General features: G+C 36.4%; 1 protein-coding gene across 2 annotated transcripts in view; it reads left to right on the top strand.

The window, feature by feature from the left end:
• PPP2R5A (protein phosphatase 2 regulatory subunit B'alpha) overlaps positions 1–13243 on the top strand; it is a 72230-nt gene that overhangs the window by 44518 nt on the left and 14469 nt on the right. For both annotated transcript variants that reach the window (NM_001081728.1, XM_059875433.1), the window contains 1 exon segment: positions 9937–10029. In NM_001081728.1, the coding sequence (NP_001075197.1) occupies positions 9937–10029 (93 nt within the window).

The raw sequence follows: 13243 nt of genomic DNA, 5'->3' as shown, positions 1-13243 counted from the left end.
TGTTTCTGTTTTCTTGGATATACACCTAGGAGTGAAATTGCTGGGTCGTATGGTAATTCTGTTTTTAGTTTTTTTCAGAACCTCCATATTATTCTGCACAGTGACTTTATCAGTTTACATTTCCACCAGTAGTGCACAAGTCTTCCTTTTTTGCCCATATCCTCACCAATATTTGTTGTTTGTGGTCTTTTTGATGATAGCCATTCTGAAAGGATGATTTGTATATTTTTAAGATAGTGTTCAGTCAGTTCAGTTCAGTCGCTCAGTCGTGTCTGACTCTTTGCGACCCCATGAATCACAGCACGCCAGGCCTCCCTGTCCATCACCAACTCCCAGAGTTCACTCAAACTCATGTCCATCGAGTTGGTGATGTCATCCAGCCATCTTATCCTCTGTCGTCCCCTTCTCCTCTTGCCCCCAATCCCTCCCAGCATCAGAGTCTTTTCCAATGAGTCGACTCTTCACAGGAGGTGGCCAAAGTACTGGAGTTTCAGCTTTAGCATCAGTCCTTCCAAAGAAACCCCAGGGCTGATCTCCTTCAGAATGGACTGGTTGGATCTCCTTGCAGTCCAAGGGACTCTCAAGAGTCTTCTCCAACACCACAGTTCAAAAGCATCAATTCTTCAGCGCTCAGCTTTCTTCACAGTCCAACTCTCACATCCATACATGACCACTGGAAAAATCATAGCCTTGACTATAGACGGACCTTTGTTGGCAAAGTAATGTCTCTGCTTTTGAATATTGTATCTAGGTTGGTCATAACTTTCCTTCAAAGGAGTAAGCGTCTTTTAATTGGATGGCTGCAGTCACCATCTGCAGTGATTTTGGAGCCCCCAAAAATAAAGTCTGACACTGTTTCCACTGTTTCCCCATCTATTTCACATGAAAGGATGGGACCAGATGGCATGATCTTTGTTTTCTGAATGTTGAGCTTTAAGCCAACTTTTTCACTCTCCACTTTCACTTTCATCAAGAGGCTTTTGAGTTCCTCTTCACTTTCTGCCATAAGGGTGGTGTCATCTGCATATCTGAGGTTATTGATTTTTCTCCCGGCAGTCTTGATTCCAGCTTGTATTTCTTCCAGCCCAGCATTTCTCATGATGTACTCTGCATAGAAGTTAAATAAGCAGGGTGACAGTATACAGCCTTGACGTACTCCTTTTCGTATTTGGAACCAGTCTGTTGTTCCATGTCCCGTCCTAACTGTGGCTTCCTGACCTGCATATGGGTTTCTCAAGAGGCAGGTCAGGTGGTCTGGTATTCCCATCTCTTTCAGAATTTTCCACAGTTTATTGTGATCCACACAGTCAAAGGCTTTGGCATAGTCAATAAAGCAGATATAGATGTTTTTCTGCAACTCTCTTGCTTTTTCCATGATCCAGCGGATGTTGGCAATTTGATCTCCGGTTCCTCTGCCTTTTCTGAAACCAGCTAAGATAGTGTTAGTGACCTAAAATCTGCAGGCAAGCACAATGAAGTGTTTTTCTAGAGAATTGAATGTATTTGCCTACATATAACCAATAATATTAGTTTATCAGATGGCTTGCTGATTGTGTTTAGGTAATTATGTATGTCTCTGTGTGTGTGCTCAATCGTGTCCAACTCTTTGCAACCCCATGGACTGTAACCTGCCAGTCTCCTCTGTCCATGGGATTTTTCAGAAAAGAATACTGGAGCAGGTTGTATAATAATACTATAAAAAGTAGATACTGTTCATTTTTTAAGGATAAGATTAAGATTAAGCTAAAATAGATCAAGAATCCTGCCCAAGATTATACAAAAAGTAAGTGGTAGGATAAGGTTTATAGCAAAATATTGCTCCAGTGTCCTTGTTCTGCATTACTAAAAGCTTTACTGCTTCCCCTAGATACCATCTATGGTCCAAGACAGATATATACAAATTCTTATGAAGTTTTAATTCATACCTTTTTAGCTTCATTTAACACCATTAAATAAGGTCTCCCACTAGCTATCACTTTTTTTTTTTAAGCCCCTCATAAGTGACTTTTTAAAGGTATAATTATACAGGTACAGATGTGCCTTGGTTAAATGGTACAGAAGTTTATATATACATATTCTAACAAGATACAAGAAAAATATTATTACAAAGTATGGTGAAGTGGAAATGATCCTGGTGACAGACCTCTACTCAATCTCAGTTTTGTTAACTTACCTATGGAAATGACCTTAATTAAGCTGCTAAATTTCTCTGCATCCTCCTTTACAAAGCTGGCATTAAACAGGGTTGTATAAAAATTGAATGGGATAACACATGCACAAAACATGGCACAATTTTTTTTTAAAACTATAGTACCTGTTTTCTTTGCATTCCCCCTTTTTTAAAAAGATATACTTTTGATATTTAGAAAGAGGTGTATATATACATATATACACACATATATAATATATATATATATATATATATATATATATAATGGTTGCCTTTATGCTGATAACTTTAAGAAATACCCTTGGTGCTTTCTTTTGTAGCTAGTTTATTGATTCTCTAGAGTGAACAGTATTGAAATTAATAAATAGTCTTTTCTTCCTCCACTTCCTGCCTCTCTAGCATCTAGTGTAAAGTAATACAGTTTTACTCTCACAGTAAATACCTATATGCCCATCACTTGTCATTAGTTCTACAGGAAATATATTTAATATTTACTGTCAGTCCTTATGAAAAATTTTTCTGATCATTTCTTGGTAATTTGAAGCTCATTCTTCAGTAGAAGGTCTCATGTGAACATTGTTTCCTGAGTTCTTGCATGTTTCATAGCAGTTTGTAGCCTTCATGTTTAAAGATCAGCTTGAATTAATATAAAATCCTTGGTTCAGCTTCTTTCCTTAATTTCCTTAAGTACCTTGAATATTCCATTGTCTTCAGTCTGATTTTTTTTTCCTTTCATATTCTTAGTGGTTTTGCTTGGATGCCCAAAAGATATTTTTCCTTTAAAATATCTTTTATTGAGCTATCTGTAAGTCTTGACTTTTCTACATCAATTTTCCCAGTTGAATGGTGTTCTTTCACTGTAAAAAGCCCACTTTTATTTCTGAAACATTTTCTTCAGTAATACTTTTTAGTATTTATTTCATTCTGTCACGTTGTTTTTCTTCTTCTTTCTGCTGTTCATGTTGATTCTGTTCTCTCTCTGTATCTTTTCCCTTGAAATCTTTTTGTTTTTCTCATCTCTTTCTTTATTTTGTTGAATTGTTTTTAATTTCTCTTTTTCCTTTACTCTTTCATGTTTCCATTACTGTAGTTGAAAGGCAGACTGACAGAATGAATATTTAGTTTTTCCTGCTTCAGTAGTAGAGACATATTGGGGGAAGGGAATGGGTGTTATATTGGCTTATCTGTAATGCCTGCCACAGGCTTGAACCATTGGAGACAAGAGTCTATCCTGAATAAAATGAAAAATGATAGCTTTGTTAATGACAATAGGATAGATAATATCAGCATTTTCTACATAGTCCCTGGGAGATAGAGAAGAACCATGCTTTATATATGGGTGCACGGTGTTGCTTCAGATTATATTGTTTGGTTTGGGGAAGGTTGGGTTTTTTCTGGCGGCATCATGTGGCTTGCATGTGGCTCTTAGTTCCTCCTAGGCCCTTGTCGTGAAAGTGCAAAGTCCTAACCACTGGACTGCCAGGGAATTCCCCCAGATTATATTGTTGATTTTTATTTTGCAAGGACTTGAATTTTTTTAGTGACATTTCATTTTATATTTTATTATAAAAGACAAGAGAAAGAAATTTATATTCTTAACTACGTGGGACATTTTAAAGCAATAGTCTGCTTCATTATTTATTTCGTCTGTCTAGCACCTATACTGGAGAAGGCAGTGGCACCCCACTCCAGTACTCTTGCCTGGAAAATCCCATGGATGGAGGAGCCTGGAAGGCTGCAGTCCATGGGGTCGCTGAGGGTTGGACATGACTGAGTGACTTCACTTTCACTTTTCACTTTCATGCATTGGGGAGTGAAATGGCAACCCCACTCCAGTGTTCTTGCCTGGAGAATCCCAGGGACGGGGAAGGCTGGTGGGCTGCCGTCTATGGGGTCACACAGAGTTGGACACAACTGAAGTGACTTAGCAATAGCAATAGCAATAGCACCTAAACATCCAAATAGAATGAAAGAGGAATCCTAGGATTAGTGTAAATTGATAAAACTTTTAAGATTTATCAGCACATTAGAGCTTATAGAATAGAAAATCTGAAGTGGTAAACTACTTTTTAGTAGCACTGCACACAGTTCATCTGAAATTTATGCCATGGTTTTTGTAAAACTAGCAATACTGGGTTTAATAATACAGAGGTTTTAAAAGCATGAAATTCTCGTTAGCTGTTAAGTTGTACATATTTTTAATCACATGTAGTTGGATAATCTCAAAAGAATCTCTTCAGTCTTTTAATTTTGAAAAATGGTTTTTCCATTAAGATATTTTTATATGCCCTTGAGAATTAACTGTAAAATTTCAGCCATACATACAGTGTGCTTTCTGTTTTTCACTGGTATGATTTGAGATTTCACTTAAATTTGCTGAAACTAGTGGTTCTTAAATTTTAGGGGATGGTGAGTTACTTTCAAAATATGATTTTTAAAAATGGGTGTTCTCTGAGACAAATTCACAGAGACACACAAGAAATATTATACATCCATAGTCTTCTGATTAAAAGGCTCTGGTCTGTATATATGTGTTTATAGTTTAAAATATTTCTAGTAATTAAATTTGGTATACCGTTTTTAAATCTGGCAGTCGATGGCCTGGTAAATTGAAGTGAACTGATTGGTAGGATTTGTTACTATTTAGTCATCATATTTTCTCTACAGTAAAATGTTAAAGCTGTTCTGATGAATGAAATTATAGTGTAGCACTGAGGAAATTTGCTCAATTAAAATTTCTGTCCTGTTTGTTAATATTATTTGAATCAATTCACCTGAAATTTTTTGTTTGGTACTAAGTTTGCATTTTATTAATACATTTAGCTTATTGGATCTTTGCTGCTAGAAATTAACTTGTTAGGGTGAAAAATAAAGATTAAATTTGGTCAGTGAGGGGAATAATCTCAAATAATTTCAAAACCTTTCAAAATTTTGTTTCTTCAACCTTTTCATGAGTTTTCTTAAAGTGTGCTAATTTACAATTTCTTTTTACTTTTTTTTCACACTGTAATGGAAATACTAATGAACAATGGAATAAAGAAACACAGAAGAAAAGAACAAAAGAAAGGCCATTTCAGTACTAGGGGATTGGTGGATTGGTCATGTCTTTTAATTTACTAAATATTATATGATAATTATTAATATAAAACAGTTATGTTATTTAAAAATTTTTTGTCCTAAATATTATTGCTTTATATTTATTGAAGACCAAAAAGATAGTAATTTTCTATGTACCTAGTTTTAGATAATTAGAGAGGCATGACTGCTCTACTAGCCTGGAATACAGGCAGATTATGTAGTATTTTTGTTTTCTTTTATCAATTTTCTTTTTGGCACAGATAATTAAGATGCAGTTATGTAGGATACTGAATAGAACATAGACCTTTTTAAGATAACTTGGCTTTAGGGACTAGAGGCTCTTCTTTATGATCTGTATAAGTAGAAATTTAAACTGGGGACATATATATTTTATAATGTACACCTTCGTGTTCAAATACTTCTTGACCAGATACTGTATTTTAAATATTTGCATGTTCTAAGAATCTAAAATTAAAGGGACCATAGCTTAATGCACTAACACTTATACACAGAAATAGAAAAGAAACATCTTTTATCCTTATTTAAGATTGATAAACATTTTTATTACTTTAACCTTTTTATCATAGTTGTTATTAATTATCTTTTTAATTATTATAGTTAAAAAAGAGCAGGAGGGAAAACAGGTTGATCCTATATAAGCTATTCAGGGTTCACGCAGAATATGTCTTATTTTTAAAAGGATTACAGAGGGGAGAAAAAGATTCTTACACAACTAAGATTTTGTTAGTGTTTGCTATGTCCCAGGCAGTAGGTGGCACTAGTGGTAAGGAACCTGCCTGCCAGTGCAGGAGACGTAAGAGATGTGGGTTTGATCCCTGGGTCAGGAAGATCCCCTGGGTTGTATGGCAGCCCACTCCAGTATTCTTGCCTGGAGAATCCCATGGACAGAGAAGCCTGGTGGGCTACAGTCCATAGAGTCGCACAGAATTGGACATGACTGAAGCGACTTAGCATGCATGCAGGCAATGTTCTAGGCCCTTACTATCTCTCATTTAGCTTAGTATATGTTAATTCTTATATAAATTCTTTCAAAGATTAGATGAATTTTTAAAACTCCATTTAAGTTAGCTTCCTCTTAATAGAGGTTGGAAAACATTCAGTCAACATATTCCTTGAAAAAGAGCCTTTTGTGTATTTGTAAATCATTAAAGTTGCTTTTAAATCTTTACCTTTCTAGGTCTAACATTTCTAGTTCCTTTAGCTTTTGGTATAGGTCTTATTTTCAAATACAGTAATACATTACAAATACATTAATAATCTTTGCTGTTTTATATTGTACCTTCTAAAATCTTTTATTGATAAAGACCAGAATTTTATGTATTTTACCTACCATAGGAAAGATACAGTCAGTACTGAGTAGAAAGGAAAGATTATCCTTCATTCCTTATAGTTTTTAGTTATCTTAGTTATCATTTTTAGGGTGCTTTTTGGCTTATAGGAATAGGAAGACCAGCCATAACACCACTCGTGCATTAAGTTTGCCATTTTATTAGAGAATTAAACTCACTGCTGAAAGTATCTGTTGTTCTTTGCAGCATGGTTTCTGAGGTTCTTGGGGCAAATCAATTTTTCATGTGGAAGAAGATAGAGAAACTTTAATACAGAAATACAATTTCTCAACAACTATGATATTTCATTCAGCAAATATTTATTGGGCATCTGTTGTCTTTAGGCATTATTCTAAATATTGGGGGTTAAGTATTGAACTAATAAGCAAACTGTCTTACATTCTTGGGGGAAAGAATAACACAATAATAGGGTGTGATAGATACAATAAAAAAAACAATAGCACAGGATAAAGGGTGTAGAGAGAGTGACTGGAGACAGGACGCAGTTTTATAGAAATGCAGTCTTAGTTGTGCCACATTGAAGATTTTTAGCTCTGTAGATCACTCGTGTTTATTCTGCCCCTATTTGGGGTTATTCAACATGTGTTTAACTTTTTGTCATCATCTCTTCAGTGGTGCTAAGTTGGTAGCATAAAAGCAATTCGCTGCTAATCCTGACTGGTCACTTAATTAATGTTCACTGTCAGGTAAACAGTGCTGATGAAAGCTCTGTAAGAAATAACATGTCATATTTGTGATAGGTGCAGGTGTCATCTGGCTATGTGATTTAGAGGGTGCATTTTGATCTGGAATTGATGTCATGTAAGTTTCCCAGAAGACATGCTATTGCTGTTAAAATTAATAAGCCTTAAGCCCTCCATTTCTGATGCACATCTCAAGAGGTAAAGTGTATAGGTTAATGCATGCCATACTTGACTCAGGGTTGACTTGGTCCCACCTTACCACGGCTTTTAACTCGGAATCTGCATAAGGATTCTGCGTTTCTGATTCCATACCCACCAGCTTCTACCCTACGCGGTCTTCTTCTTGAGACAGTTCTACTTATCTTATAAAAGCCCTCCTCTTTCTTCTTGTCCAAAATTAAATCTAATGCAGGGCTCAAATTGTGTGTCCTCCTTAAAACTTGCCCTGTTGACCTTGTCCCACAGTGATACAGCCCTTTTCTAAATGTCTCCTGCACTCATAGTTTTGTCATATGGTTCTTGTGTATATACCATTTTACATGTTTTTATTTTTGTCTTCCCCAATAAGTGAATGCGCTTTACAGTGCCTACTATCTGTTCATACTAAACGTAGCTAAAGGAAGACTTGTTTTTTCTACCCTCAACATTGGTAAGCTAAGTCGCTTCAGTCGTGTCCGACTCTTTGTGACCACATGGACTGCAGCCTACCAGGCTTCTCCGTCCAAGGGATTCTCCAGGCGAGAACACTGGAGTGGGTTGCCATTTCCTTCTCCAGTGCATGAAAGTGGAAAGTGAAAGTGAAGTCTCTCAGTCGTGTCCGACTCTTAGCGACCCCATGGACTGCAGCCCACCAGGCTCCTCCATCCATGGGATTTTCCAGGCAGGAGTATTGGAGTGGGGTGCCATTGCCTTCTCCATACCCCCAACATTTCTGATGCCAAATACATAGATTTTCTACACCAAGAAATTCTCCAATTCTCACTGTGTGTCCTACAGTTTATTTGTTCTGACACTAACTAACTACCCACAGTTAGCAAGGACCTCTAGGGTGAAGGGCTCAGTCCATCAAGACTGTTCCTCACTGCAGATGATAGTCATAAATATGGGGTTACCATGACAAACTTTTCCAGTTCAGTAATTTGTTATAAGAGCTCACAGAACTCAAGGAATCACTTTACTTACTGTTACCAGTTGATTATAAAGGATAAAACTCAGAAACAGCCAAATAGAAGACAGGCATGCGGTAAGGTGCAGCAAAGGGCTCGGGTTTTGTGTGCCACCCTCTTAGCACTTTGATGTGTTCACCAGCCCAGAAGTTCTTCAAACCCCTTTGCTTAGGGTTTCTAACGGTCCCATCAGGTGGTGGTGATTGTTGTTCAGTCGCTAAGTTGTGTCCCACTCTACCTCTGTTACCAAGTTGACTGTCACGGCATTGCAGTACTGGTCTTCAAGTAACCCTGATTTGGGGCTAAAGAATGCACCTGCCAATGCAGGAGTTTGATCCCAGGCTTGGAAGGATCCCCTGGAGAAGGAAGCGGCAACCCACTCTAATATTCTTGCCTGGGAAATCCCATGGACAGAGGAGCCTGGCAGGCTACAGTCCATGGGTCGCAAAAGAGCTGGACACAACTTAGCGACTAAACAGCAACAACCTTTAGGGATGCCAGAGAGAAGCTGTGAAGTGCTTTAAGGAAAAGGTAAAAGTTCTCAACTGGATAAGGAAAGAAAAAAAGCATATGCTGACGTTGCGATCTGTGGTAATAAATCTTCTATCTGTGAAATTCTGAGGAAGGAAAAAAAAATCACGCTGGTTTTGCTGTTACACCTCAGACTACAAAAGCTATGGCCACAGTGCGTGGTAAGTGCTCGGTTAAGCTGGAAAAGGCATTAAATTTGTGGATGGAAACCATGAACAGAAAAGGGTCCAGTGCCATTCAGTCATGGGGAGGTGGTGCTTAGAACTTAGCACTCGAGGGTAAGAGGGCAGTACTGTATTTGTAAGATGCTTAGCACTTTTTAAGTAGAGGTTTATTAGGGCTTTTAGTTTATTCACTGTGGTGCACAGACATTTATTTCTGAGCCCTGCACTTGTACGATTTGGTTAATTATTTCTAAAGTGTGGATAAGATATCCTGATTTCAATTTAGTTACTTTTTTTCCACTGTAGTTTTATAGAAGGACTTGAAGTTTTTCTCTTTTTTAAAACTGATACTGATATACTGTCCCTTACAATTCAGTTTATTCTTATCTGGAGGTTTCTGATCCTGCATTTAGGGAACTCTGGAAATTAAGATGAGGTAGTTTAGCAGACCACTGAAGAAAGGTTCCCAGTGAGTATGGAATGCAAAGTCTTGTAACTTAAATATTTTATAGGCATTGTCTTTGTTTTCTGGCTCCTGTAAGGTAATATTTTCAATGAATGATGCAAAGCAGTAAATCCAAAATGTACCAACTTGGGAGACCAAATTGTGCGTATATATTTAGTTCTGAAAAAAATGTTACCAATTCACATTTTATAATGAGATCTGAAATCTCATTACTAAGTTGTTAAGGGAGGTATGTTTTTGATATGAATTTCACATAGGGTAAAATTTTATAGGCTTCATCTTGGCTGTTATTTCATTTTGTCTTACAGTTGGTGTATGAATTCTTCTTGAGATTTTTGGAGAGCCCTGATTTCCAGCCTAGCATTGCAAAGCGATACATTGATCAGAAATTTGTACAACAGGTAAGGAATTTTTCTGTCTTAAATTTCCTTATATTCGTTTCAGCAGTGATTTATTAACTTGTGATTAAAATAGTCTTTCAAAAGTTTAAGGATTTCTTTTTAACAGTACCTGATATTCTTGCCAGATGATGAGAACTAAAAGTAAAGTAGCTTTGAGAATACAGGAGTATTTTTAATCAAAGTTTGCCTTCTGTTATATCAATTAAATTATCTTGTCTAAATCCTAAGTTTTCATAGTTGTTTTATAAAGACCAGAAAAGCAAGCCTTGTTGGAATATCTAACTTAGAAAATTTGGTATAACTAAGGAGAGACCATTTTAAAAATTTTTAAGTCTTTGAGCTTGAACTTGACATATAGTTCTAAGCACTGTGACAGAGAGGGGGAAATAAATAAGGAATTATTTTTAGAAGTTTGGGCTTTATGTCACTACCTTTTCTCCCCTACTCCTTCCCACCTTATGAATTCTAGCCACCCAGTTCCTAAACCACAGATAAAATATTGAAGAAGGAAAGGAGCTAAATATATGTGATACCTTCTTTCTTTTTATAAGTTGATTGTTAGCTGGGGATTTTTTATTTTGGAATCTAATACTTAAAATTAGTTTCTTAGAATGTGTTCATTTTTATTTTCAAAATCTTTTCAATAAGTTAAAGGCATCTTTCAAATACAGAGGACTTTACTGGCCCTAGACAAGATTGTGAAGTACACCAAACCTCTGGGTCCATTTTCTCTTTTGAAGTACTTGGCTGTGAGTTAGGTCTCATTAGGAATTTGATACTCTCCTTTTCTAAAGTAATTAGCATTTTAAAGAAAGGCAGAGGATGAGTGGAAGGGTAGTAATGAAGTGCTGAGGCCAGGATTAAAGATCATTACAAGGACCTTTGCTGCCTTCTTCCCACCATTATGTGCCCCTAGGATAAAGCTCATGAGCTCCACATATTGGAGTTAATTTCTGGTCATCTGCTGTAGCTACCACGTAAAGTATTTTCACTAGTGCTGTGAAGTATTGATAAGAACATTGTCATTGTCCTTTAACCTTTCAAGTAGTTCTTCATAAACTATGACGAAATACTAGGTGTGTGTTAACTGTAAAATGTTAATTTCATTTTAATACCAAGTTAGAAGCAGTCATTAAATGGAGCTGTATTATTTTGGTATTAGAGATGAATGCATGTTTCCTTCTGTAGCTCTCGTGTGCTATAGAAGAAATACAGTGTATTAAGGAACTTTAGTAATGCTGTGTTAAATTGTATTTAAGATAATAGCAGGTTGAGTGGAACAGTTACTGTAGGGCTTCTTCACCCTGGAGTCTGAGGTATTTTGGCTGCTGGATTATTCATTGGGTTTGGGGGGAGCAGGAAGAATACTGGTAGGATAGGACCCATTTTCTGCCGTCTACTCTAAATGCCTGAACTGTCCGAGAAGCCAAGGCCCCATAATTTGTTTCTAGCAGCTTACATCACTGTGCTTTCACAGATCACTACTCTGAGGTATTCTTAGTGTGTTGCTTCAATAAATACCATTGAAAAGCTGACATTTCTCAGCTTTTGTATTTTGAAATTATTTAATTAGGTGGTAAGTTTAAGACGTAGAAGTACAGGAGAATAATCTGAAGTATAAATTTGGACGTTTGTTACTGCAAGAGGAGAAAACAAGTATATAATTACAGGTTGTGCTCAAATCATTTCCTGAAGGAGGAAGCTAAGAATTATTTAGTGCTTTTTATGTACCAGGCACTGTCCTTATCTGCTGTTACATAAAGAGCTAGATCATGTCCAAATTTACAGAGCTAGAAGATGGCACAGTCAGGATTTAATTATATAAAAATAGATTATAAATGTGATTATATAAAACAAATTATTTTATTTAGATTATAATATTTCAAAATATTTACTTAAATAGATTTTCTACTTAGCTAACAACTGTTTAATATTTCACATTGACCCCGAGGATCAACTTGTATTACATTATATTTGTTCTTGAATTAGACATAGTGACCTGAACAATTAAGGATTGCTTTTATTAATTTCAAAGCATATCTTCCAAGTAAACTCAACATCAGAAACTTGTATTTGAGTGTCTTAAGTGAATAGTTTAGCTATTTTAATTAGAATAATTTGAAGTGACTTAATTAGGTATAATAATACAAATTCTCATGCTTTATGGATATTTTTAGCTGGAGCCTCATGCAGTACTTAATAATCTGGCAAATACCAAATGCAGACAATAAGCAAGATACTTTAGGATTATAACTGAAGTCATCACTATTCTCAAAGAATACCCACTCTTGTAGAAGAGATACACAAATTAGCAATTACATATAATTCAAGACAGAATGGAAAAAAAACTTTAAGGTTCAGAGCTTGCTATCGTGACAGTAATTATTAGATTGATGAAAAAGTAATTGCAGTTTTGGACCATGAATTTTAAATCATTACAACTATGCTTAAACACATATTTATTAATAAAATAGGAACCATTACAATCAACACATTTTTGCTGAGATACAAGTTTGTTTATTCCTGTAAAAATCCATGCTTCAGGTTCAACCAAGTCTTGAAAAGCATTTTCTGCCTCCTGCTAGTTGTGGAAGCATTTTCCCTGAAAGAAATTGTCGAGATGCTTGAAGAAATGGTAGTGTGTTGGCAGGGGCTCAGGTGAATATGGAGGATGCGGCAAAACTTTGTAACCCAGTTCATTAAACTTTTGAAGCATTGATTTTGGGACTTGCAGTCAGGCGTTGTTGTGGAGAATTGGGCCGTTTCTGTTCCAGTGCTGACTGCAGATACTGCAGTTTTTGGTGATCTCATTGATTTGCTGAGCATACTTTTCAGTGTAATGGTTTCACTGGGAATCAGAAAGCTGTGGTGGGTCAGACCAAACAGTGACCATGACCTTTTTATGGTGCAATTTTGGCTTTGGGAAATGCTTTGGAGCTTTTTTTTGGTCCACCCACTGAGCTGGTCACCAGTGGTTGTCGTTTAAATCCACTTTTCGTCACACGTCAACAATCCAATCGAGAAATGGTTCGTTGACGTATTATAGAATAAGGGAAGACAACATTTCAAAATGATGATCTTTTTGATTGTGGTCGGCTTATGAGGCACCCACTTACTGAGCTTTTTCACCTTTCCAATTTCCTTCAAATGCCAAATAACTGTATGATGGTCAATGTTGAGTTCTTCAGCAGTTTCTCATGTGATTGTAAAAGGA

The sequence above is a fragment of the Bos taurus genome, chromosome 16 (genome assembly GCF_002263795.3).
Source record: "Bos taurus isolate L1 Dominette 01449 registration number 42190680 breed Hereford chromosome 16, ARS-UCD2.0, whole genome shotgun sequence".
NCBI lineage: Eukaryota > Metazoa > Chordata > Mammalia > Artiodactyla > Bovidae > Bos > Bos taurus.
Note: the sequence above shows the minus strand (reverse complement) of the source record. Positions and strands in the feature narration are given on the sequence as shown.